Source organism: Columba livia, unplaced genomic scaffold (genome assembly GCF_036013475.1).
Source record: "Columba livia isolate bColLiv1 breed racing homer unplaced genomic scaffold, bColLiv1.pat.W.v2 Scaffold_127, whole genome shotgun sequence".
In the NCBI taxonomy this organism is placed as follows: Eukaryota; Metazoa; Chordata; class Aves; order Columbiformes; family Columbidae; genus Columba; species Columba livia.
In genome coordinates, this window is record NW_027043024.1 from 71,586 (window position 1) to 82,035 (window position 10,450).

A 10,450-nucleotide genomic window follows, 5' to 3' on the forward strand; every position below is an offset into this window, starting at 1 on the left:
TCCTAGATACGGCATCCTAGATACGACATCGCAGATAGAGCATCCCAGATACAGCATCCTAGACACAGCACCCTAGATATAGCATCCCAGATACAGCACCCTAGATATAACATCCCCGATACAGCATGCTAGATACAGCATCCCTGAAACAGTATCCTCGAAACAGCATCCCGGATACACCATCCTTGATAAAGTATCCCGGATAGAGTGTCGTTGATACAGCATCCTAGTAACAGCATCACAAATACAGCATCCTAGATACATCATCCTAGATACAGCATCCAGGATACACCATCCCAGATAAAGCATCCCAGATAAAGCATTGCAGATACAGCATCCCAAATACCGCATCTCAGATACAGCATCCAGGATACAGCATCCTAGATACAGCATCCAGGATACAGCATCCCAGAATCAGCATCCCAGGTACAGCATCCCAGATAGGGAAACCCAGATACAGCATCCGAGATACAGATCCCAGATAGAACACCACAGATCCAGCATCCCGGATCCAGCATCCCAGACACAGCATCCCCGATACAGCATCCCGATAGGGAACCCTAGATACAGCATCCGAGACACAGTATGCCAGATACAGCATCCTAGCTACAGGGTCCCGGATAGAACATCACAGATACAGCATCCTGGATACAGCATCCCAGATACAGCATCCCAGATACAGCATCCCAGATACAGCATCCCAGATACAGCATCCCAGATACAGGAATTGACACAGCCTCGATCAGCAGCTTCCTTCCTACTGCCCCGCGGGGGCTTTTGAGCTGTCATGTTCCAGACGTTCTTATCCTGCTCTACCCCATTGGGCCACGAGAACAGCAAAGGAAGAAGCAGCTACCAGATGCCTCAGCAAATACACTGGAAAGTTCTCACCTGCTTTGGGGCACAGGCTTCCACATTCAGAAGACCCAGTGCTGGGGTCAGTATAACATTTCATTGCCTTCTCTAGAAAGCCATGGAAACAGAATGGCCTCCCTGTCACTACTCACTGCCAGCACCAACAGAACCCTCAGGAAGTCCAGTATTTCTGGTCTCTTAACTGGCAGACCAGCAGTCCTGCATCCTACAGGATGCGGCCGCTTGTGTGCACTTGGGGTCCAGACAGTCAAGCTGATTCCAGCTTCAACTGTGGCGCTTCTAAGCACTGAAGTTTAAACACAAAATGAATGAGAAGACGGCAGTCCAGCCATCCACCACCAGGAAGTTGAAGCAGAAGAAAGGCAGCGTGGCACTCGCTCAAGGACAGGACTGCCTGTACCCTGTGTCAGGGAAGCCTCTCCCCATCCAACCGTGTTTCTCCTCCTCTCCTGCAGTTCTCCTCCCTCTGTGTCTCCATACCTTCAGATGGAAGGTCTGACTTGGATTCCGCGTCGCCAGGAAAGTGAACTGTCCCAGGAACGTTCCCTGCTCCTCGTGTTCTTCCTTGAAGCCCTACAGAAAGACGGGTGGAGAAAACAGAGTGTCTGGTGCACTATGGAAGACCTAAGTTCAGCCAGTGAAGTATGGGGTTATTTCAGCTATGTAGTCCAAGGACCATGAGCACAAGGACAAGACGAGAAGCTGCAGGTGGGCAGCATGTCACACTTGCCCACTCAACGAGTCCAGGCTACCTGTCAGGAAAGGAGCAGATGCTCTCAGTGAGAGGGAGGTGACCTGAGGATCACAAATGCCACTGGGATTGGAAGACAAGTTTAGGACCACGCACTGCTCAGCTCCTTTTCCCTGTGGCTTCTGGAGTAGCATCTTGGCCCAGGAGATTTTTTTTTTTTGAGTGGTACATTGAATAAAAGAGGAATACAATGGGAAGGAAGCAAATCCAAGGAGCCTGTTTGTTCTGAGAGACAGGAGGAAGCTTCAGGCCACTGGACTCTTTGACCCATATTCACCCCCTGCTTAGCAATGCTGTGCAACCGCCTGCCCCCAACTCCAGAGAAATCACTTACATAGACAGCAAAGTCCTTGGGTGCTCCGGAGATGCTTTCTCCATGGAACGCTGTCCCTGAGACATGGGCCATGGTGACAGCTCTCGGAATGACCGGCATGGACAGCTTGATGAAGACGTGTCCCTGACTCCCTGGGAAGGGCCAGCAGTTGCCACGATGATTGTCCGGCTGAAAGGACAAGAAACACTCAGCAGGGAGACACAGGAGGAGAACAGGTCCATGCGGGAAGGGGGCGGAAGAAGTTTCAAGGAGCGAAGACAGGTGGGTAGGACACTCGGAGCAGCGTGTGTAGTTCATTCTCCCAGCCTTTGTGTTACTGCTTCTTGGTGCTCCTACCTCCAGAATCAGCTCAGGAGACCTCATGTAATCCATCACCGGCAGGGAGTACCAGAACACCTTTGCTTTGGCAGTCCGGAGGGATGGAAAAGTCCTGGACTGAATGACGGCTGCCCCTGGAAATTCAAACATGAGCGTGATCACCAGGCAGTGTCACGAGGAATATTGCACTGTTGACTTGAAAAAGGCTTCTCAGTTGTCATCCATGTCCTACAGTGGGTTCCCCTTTGTCTTGCTGGCACGACCCCTCTGGAACACACAGCAGGGAGTCATCAAACTGCTGTATTTGGCCGTGGAAATAGGCAAGAATGTGAACCAGGCTCTCTGTTCTTCCCATGGGGTCTGGCCCATTACAGGCTCTGTCAGTGGGGGCACTTTTAGGGCACGAGGTGACCCGTGACTTCTCGCCCCTTCTCTCCTACCCCTGGGCATGTTCCAATGCCCATCTTGTCAATTTGGAGAGGAAGCGCCTTGGAACTGGTTTGTTTGTACAATGTCACAGCACCTGCTGATTTCAGGGCCTAATCCGGCATCGGGACCTGCATTTCTTCCAGCTTCTCCAAAGCTTGATTGATGATCTCGTGAACAGCCTGGGAAGGAACACAAAGGAGAGCGCCTGTTAGAAGGAGAAGGACCGGGGCAAGCAGCTCCCCATGCAAGGCCAGCCAAGGTGAATGAGGACACGGCCCGTTTCAGATGGAAGGAACGCTCACATTGCCTGGAAGCCTCCCAGGTTTGCTCTGCTCTGATTGTCGGGATCAGAAAGGGGGGGCTGCTCACTCCAGTGCTCTGAATGCTGGAGCTGCGGGAAGGGGCTTTTCCTGTGGAGAGGCCCCAGGCCAGGCAGCACGGACAGACAAGCCTTCTGGGCATGAGATAGGCCTGGCTTAACTCTGGACCTCTGCCGCGATTGAGAGACGGGACACAGTTTGATGCAAACAAAATGTCCGCTTTATTAGTGTACTTCACATACATTTATACTTTGCCTCAGCAACGTGCTTCAAGCTGATTGGTGTTTCTGTTACCTTGTTACAGGTGATTGGTCTACACTGTACACTAGACATTTACAGATTGGCTAATGCCAAGACACCTTCTCAAACAGTTACCACCCCAACTCAAGCAATCTTCCCCATGCAAGAACAAGAGTCCCCCTCCTACAGGACAACTGCTTTACAACCCTACCAACATAGAGTCAGCACTCTCCATTCCCTCCAAGTAAGGTTCCTGCCTTCATCCTTCCCATGGCCTGCGACCAACAAGCTCCAGCACATCTTCCCTCACCAACCGACAAGTGCTGGGAGTTTTGCCGAGGCCAGCCAAATCCTGTCCCACCTGAGACCATTCTTTCTTTCCAGTCCTCCCTTGAGGAGGAGCCGAGATCCGGGCGCAGAGGAAGGTATGACTCAGACAGCTGTCATTCCCGTCACGCTCTCTCTCCCCCATAAGGAAGTGTGGAGCAACAGGAAAAGGAAGCGTGGCCATGACAGCACTTGTTCCAGCAGCACCAGCCTGTTGGCTGTGACAGGGAATGGAGTAGCATACATGTGGATGGAGGATAAAACCCCTGAGCAGATCCTTCTGCCTTGTGCCCTTACCCGTCCGGTAACGCCTGGGAGCTTTGCCTGCTTCACGCCTTCCTGCAGAGCCCGCTCAGCCACATCCTTAGTGCTCCAGCGCAGATGATAAAGCTGTTCCTGGAGCTTACAGAGCTGGTCTGGCAGGGGCAGGGTTTCGCTCAGGTCTGCAGTGCTCCAGGGGGTTAAGGCACCAAGTCGTCCCATGTGGTAAACACCTGTCAGATACAAACCAGAGCTTAGAACTTGGTCTAAGGCTGGGCTACGCCTCGGGCTGCCCGCTCCCCTTTCAGTGTTTCTCCCAAGTGCCACAGTTGTCTCTCCTCTTGTTGCCTTTGACAGTGGCCATCATGGCGTACGGGCTCCACAACAGATGGACGTTCCCTGCCCTGGACTGTGCTCCTTGTCCTGCAGAAGATTCTCAGCCCCTGGGGCAGGAGAGATCAGCCACGGCCTCTCCCTGGCTGAAGAGAACTGGCTCAGCCCTCCTGGGGAAGGCAACTCAGCCCTTCCTCACCCACACCCGTCCCGCTGGAGCAGGGACTGGCACAGCTCTGTGGGGACTTTCTGCTCTTGGCTGAGCTCCTCTGCTCACAGCGGGGGAAGCGGAACAGGGCAGGATGGAGCCCTGAGTACCTTCTAAAGCACCGTCCTCAGGTCGGAGATCTGCAGAGACTCACCGAAAGAGAAGAGATCGAGAAGCAGCAGCAGGGTCGATGCCTTCAGTGCCTTCATCTCCCTGCAGAGCAGATAAAGAAAAGGCCGGTGAAGCTGGCGGTTCCCGTGCAGATCAGCAGCAGACTGGAGAGCAGCAGCATGGACTCAGACCTTGAGCCTGGCGTTCCTGCCGTGTGCATTGGCTTGGTCCTGCACCAGCTCCAGTCACTGCTGGAGGTGTCACCAGCTGCACCAGTGGGGGATTTGTCACGGCAAAGATTGTTTCCTTAGGGACAAAGGGCTCAAGATTGACTCCAGACTAAGAGCAGGAGTTGCAACAGGACTTCTGTCCACACTTTGTGTCTGTGGGGCTGGAGAGGGGTTCTCTAGAAATGGAAGGACATAACAGACGCCTGTTTCTCCTGCCCAGCATTCAATGGACACTTGTGCTGATCCTGTTCTCCACCCTCTCAAGAGAAGGTTCAGCCTGTGCCCCTATACAGCAACAGCTGCCAGGCGGGGGGTGTGTGTCTCCCCTCTCGCAGCATTTCTTTAGCAGCTGGGTTATCTCTGGCCCTTCTCTTGGCAGAACGGCAGACAAATGCAGACTGGAAAGAGGGAGGGAGGGCTGAATGTCAATGCGTGCTGGCAAGCAACGGGCAACCAAGGAAGCGCCAAAGAAACTCCGGTGTCTGGGCCCTGCTGCCCTGAGCCTGATCTGCCAAGACACAGCACACACCGCTCTGCAAGGGGGAAATTCCTCCTGCCTGTTCCAGGAGGCTCTCAACAGGCTCACAGCGACACTCATCAGAAATAAACAATCCCTTTTGTTCTCCTAGAGAACTCCTTGCACCCCTCTGAGGACTCTGAGCCCCTTTTCTGAGGCAGAGCCCTGGTGAGGAGCTGACCAGGTTTCCCAAGGAAACCTCCTCTGTCAGGAACACAAGTCAGACCCACGGCCAACAGAGGACACGCTGGTGTCCTTCTGGTCCCTGTGGAGAGGAAAACCAAGCAGGCTGAGGGACAGAACCCACCCTGCAGAGCACAACACAGGACGGAGCTGAGCTCTCACAATTACTGCGGCAGGCTGTGTCCGGGCCACCCCTGGGACTCTCTCTGTCCCATCCAAAATGGACCTGTTCCTCATTCTGCAGAGATCAAAGGCTTTCTGGGCCCAGCCCTTGCATTCATGAAGAGACTGAAAGGCGGCTGCTGCTCCAGCAGCTCCAGACCCAGCTCTCAGGCTGCCCTCGTGTTCCTCTCCTTTCCACCATCCACCCACCCCAGCTGACGAGGTGGAAAACACACCTGGGGAAGGGAGCAGAAAATATTCCCAACATACCCGCTCAGATGTTCAGCCATCTCTGGGTGTCCCTGGGTACCTGCTGAGGTGCAGGTAACAAGCATCTCACTCGCTCAGGAGTGAGCCAAAAACTCTGCGATCTCAGTTCCCTCAAGATCAAGAGTGACCAAGGCGCAGGGAGACCCCTGGTCTTATACCCTGCTGTGCCGACCTCAGCACTGATGCTGCTTTGTGACGTCAATGGCAGTGGCTGATGTCACCATGGAAGAGGCTGCGCCACGTTTGGAGGCAAAGTCCAACCTCGCAGGAGCGGGTCTCGCAGTCCTCTCTGCAAGGGAAGGAATCCTTCACCACAGAACGACGGGAAAGGTAAAGGAACACGTTACTCTCAGATAACAGACTCTGTCACCACTCTTCCTCTTGCTGACCAAAGTTCAGACGGTGTAGGAAAACAACAATAAAAAAGCAAGATATGCTCCTCAGGGAGCACATTATATCAGCCGTTCAACACTAAGCCCAACTCCCGTCTGAACCTCAGGATAAGAAACGCCGTCTTAAATTTCCAGGAGAAGGAAGGGCTGTGAAATGGCAAGACCAGAAAACGTTCATGAAAGCACGGCCATTCAAGTCCACAGCCCTGATCACAGATCACCTGCCCGTTACCTAAGGCAGGATGTTCTCAGCTGATTTGCGGGCACTGACATCTGGAAAAGAGCACAAGGTCTCTTGTTCTTTAGCACTGAGCACGGAGGTTGGAACGTGATCTGGGAAGAAAACCATCTACAGCCAGTCTGGTTTCATTTGAGGCCATCAGGACAAGTTGAGTTCACATTCACCAGGAGTCACAGCAGGTCCCACCCGTCCCTGCAGACCCCAACAGCGCTCCTGTGCAGGGTCCCGAGGAGCAGTAAGCACAGAACAAGAAACCTCCCTTCCAAAGAAGCCCCCAGCTGGCTCTTGAACCAAGCTGCACAGAGCAGCAGCTGAGAACAACCTCTGCCACAACTGCACCCGGCTCTGCCGTCTGCACAAGGAGACCAGCTCCTGAATGATCCCCAGCCCTACAGACACAGATCTTCCCCAGGGCAGGGATGAGGAAACACCAGAGTGCACGGACACCTGGTCATTCAGTTGAAGCTGCTGGGGAGAAGGACAGAGGACTAGAAAGAGACAAATGAGACAAGAGAGAAGACAGAGGAGCCCAGAGAGAAAGAAACACACAGGGAAAAGGATGGAGAGATGGAGAGATCAAGGCAAAAAGGGACAAGGAGTCGTGATGAGACAGAGAGGAAGAAACAGCAGGGCTGAGGAGCAGGACAGAGGGATGGGGAGTGGGGAGGAGGAGAAGCAGCAAGGGGGTAGAGAAAGACAGGGAGGGGGATGTACAGATGGAGAGACAAAAAGAAAGGCAGGGAACAGAACAAAGGGACTGAGAAACAAAGCAAAGTTCAGATCAAAATGAAGAGACTGGAAAGGGAAAACATGCAGCAATGAGCTGGAGGAAGAGGAAAAGAGGGCTGAGGAGCAGGAAAGAGGAAGAGAAGACAAAGAAAAGGCAGAGCCAGCTGAACAGGGGAGATATAGCGAAAGGGGATGGGGCCAGGAACAGGCAAGGAAGACAGAAAGACAAATGGGACAGAAAGACATCAAGAAGGAAAAGGGTCGGTAATCTGGACAGAGATGGAGAAAGAAGCAGCAGGGAAAGGGAAGACAGGCAGAAAGACAGAGAGGGAGTAGGAGAAAGAACAATCAAGATTGGGGTAGGATAGAGGTTGGGAAAAAATCCTGTGGTGGGCAGCAAGGTGGAGAGGGAGTAAAAAAGAAGAGGGGCAGGAATGGGCGCAGGGAGCAGGACAGAGGGATACCGTGAGAAATGATGGGGCATGGAGCAGGACAGAGCAACAGACAAGAATGACGACAAAGAGAAACCAGGGATGGTGAGAACACAGAGGGGTGGAGACAGAGAGTGAGATACGAGAAACCCTGCACAGAGATTCAGAAGGGTGGAGGAACAGGTGAGGAAGCAGCAGAGGGACAGAGGGAGAAGAGATGAAGAGGAAGAAGGGCACAGTAGGAAAGAGGAGGGAGCAGGGAGGGACTGGGACACAAAACAGGGGGAAATGTCCCCAAGGGCCCAGGACTCACCACACTTCCTGCTCTCTGCACTGCCAGGCAAGCTGTGGAGTTCAGGCACTTCTGTCGTGAGAAACGCAGTTGTGATTCGTGCTGAGATGTTTAATGTTTACAGATACAACCAAATGAGGCTTGGGCTCTGAACCTGGAAAAAGGAAAAGGTGGTTAAGTTCTACGTAAAAAGTTCTGAAACTTGTTTATGAGGTTATATTGATAGAGGGAGCTAACATTTTCAGGGTTAACCAACCACATAATAAGGGCTTACTAACGAACTAACACTTGAAGCCACATAATGAGTATCTAGTTTAGAGCTGTATGTAACCAGTTGTGTTAAGAAAAACCAGAACCTCATCGAATGCCAAGATCAGAAGTTTTACAGCACCAGCTGTAACCTTGAGGAGACAAGACAGCCAAGATTTACAGCAAAAGGGGCGCCAGTCTGGTATCAGTCGACTTGGCAGCTTGGGAGACCCATAGAGATCTGTAGAGTCCCATAAAGACCCCTAGAGACCACAGAAACTAAATAGAGTCCCATAGAAACCCACAGAGACCATAGAGTCCCATAGAGACCCATAGAGACTCCTCCTCAAAGCCACCAAGTGACACTGCACAGGCGCAACAGGGGAGGGTCAAGGAGGAGACTATGGAAATGGTTCTCTGAGACTCATTTTAATGAGAATCGGGAAAGGTTATGGATATATACAGGCGTTCCTGGGGTCATTATGAATATATAACACCTTACTGTATTTAAGCACACCTCTTATTGTTTCAAGGTGTGCGTGTTGGGCAGAGCACATCCCCCGCGCACCCAGCACTGTTTTGCTTATGCTCTAATGAACCCGTTTAAGGAATACAATTAAGGAACTGGATTAAATGTTGTATATCCATAGAAAAAGCCTAAGTTATTTATTTCATTGCTTTACAACAAGTGATCAAATGTGCTATAGAAAAGTTCAACCACCTCCTGTATAGCAAAGGATAAAAGAAAGTATGGATTTTTGTTGCATCTAATCCATAACGCAAGTACCAATTAAAAATACATTAGCAGTGGGTTCCTTCAAATATTCCCTGTGAAGGCAGTTCCTGGCACAATTATATTAGCGTTCTTACTATTTTACAGGAGAAACACAGGGCACGGCTGATTTTGCCCACGTGCAGCGCAATGATCACACGAGTGCGGTGAACCTGGTGAAAGGCCCTAAAGAAGGAAAATCACGCTCCGTGTGCAGAGCCAAAACAGAAACCCTTTTCAAACTGTTTAATTTCAAAAACCTACAACAGGTATAAAGCAGAAAAAAGAGCAGTGAATGTGCATAATGACACAATTAGATGGTTTTTCAGTTCCATGATGTGGTCTTCTAGTAACAGTGTCTGCTGGAGTGGATATCCTGGACACGAACAGGCAGGTTCCTGGTGTTGTGCCCATGGTGATTCATCCACTGTGGCCGTGGGTGTCAGGCCTTGATATAACAGACACAAAACCTTGGGAGGGAGGTGATCACAGTAAAACACTTAAAGATAATGAGCTAGCAGACTTGATTTAGTCTTTATTTAAAGATACACATGGCTGCTGTCTTTTTTCCAGTTTAGTTAGGACGGGCTCCAATATCCAATATTAATTCTAATTACGTGACAAAAAATAGGGGGGAAAGCTTTATTTTTACAATGGTAAATACAGTCTAAGTCGTAATTAGGGAAACAGATAAAGGGGTGTAGCAGATGAGGCACAGACTCTCTTTAAGATGTAGAGAGACATTTAATACAAACTCAGGTTTGTATTTGACACACCAGGTACCTCTGTCCCTGATGTACCGATCCCGTATCAATCCCTCTGTCCCTGATGTACCAATCCCGTATCAATCCCTCTGTCCCTGATGGTTCATGTCCCACACAGTCCTTGCTGCTTGTGTCATTCAAACAGCACTTGTTCTCACGCTGTGACTCTTGCAGTTTCTCACAGGCCTGATGTCACAACCCTGCCACATCTCCCCTTCTTTGTTTAACAATTGCAGCCATAGCAGCGTGTAACTGCACAGCCACTGCACCATTAAAGCTTTTGTCAACCCTTTGTTGTGCACAAGAGAAGACACATGGTACACAATCAATAAGTACCAGACTCCACATACAAACATTCTAAGCAGCGGGTTAAAGGTCCATGTTTTGCAATTTTTGTGGCACCCGTAACTGTTACAGAATCGCTACTTAATATTCCCTGCATAGTGTTTAACACAGAATAATGAGCTCCCAGTCAACTACGAATTCTCCTTCTCTGTTCTCCAAGTCAGGACCTATATTAACATATTTCTGAGCTGTCGGTTTAAGACGGTGTAAAAACTCAGTGGGAGACACCTCACGATCCTGTTTCATCTCAGAAGGTTTTGGCGTATTTACAGCTTTAGGCACAGCGTGTCTAATCCCGTATAAAATGCACTGTCCATACCAATGCAGCCTGTCCCCCAATATAAGGATAACAGGATCCCACCCTG

At 50.8% G+C, this 10,450-nt stretch overlaps 1 protein-coding gene across 1 annotated transcript; it reads right to left on the reverse strand.

Annotated features, from left to right (window-relative positions):
- Nucleotides 1–251: 251 nt before the first annotated feature.
- LOC135577625 (SUN domain-containing protein 3-like) lies at nt 252–2,878 on the reverse strand. Its single transcript, XM_065047755.1, has 3 exons — nt 2,298–2,878; nt 1,962–2,129; nt 252–1,449 (listed from the first exon to the last, which is right to left on the reverse strand). Exons 1-3 carry the CDS (start codon nt 2,427–2,429, stop codon nt 1,255–1,257), a joined length of 495 nt encoding a protein of 164 aa, XP_064903827.1. The 5' UTR covers nt 2,430–2,878; the 3' UTR covers nt 252–1,254.
- Nucleotides 2,879–10,450: the final 7,572 nt, after the last annotated feature.

Coding starts and splice junctions, on each gene's coding strand:
- LOC135577625 (XM_065047755.1), bottom strand. CDS start 2,429: ATGTTTGAATTTCCAGGGGCAGCCGTCATTCAGTCCAGGACTTTTCCA. Junction 2,130..2,297: donor CTCCTGAGCTGATTCTGGAG/GTAGGAGCACCA, acceptor TTGTCCTTTCAG/CCGGACAATCATCGTGGCAA. Junction 1,450..1,961: donor CCAAGGACTTTGCTGTCTAT/GTAAGTGATTTC, acceptor GTCTTTCTGTAG/GGCTTCAAGGAAGAACACGA.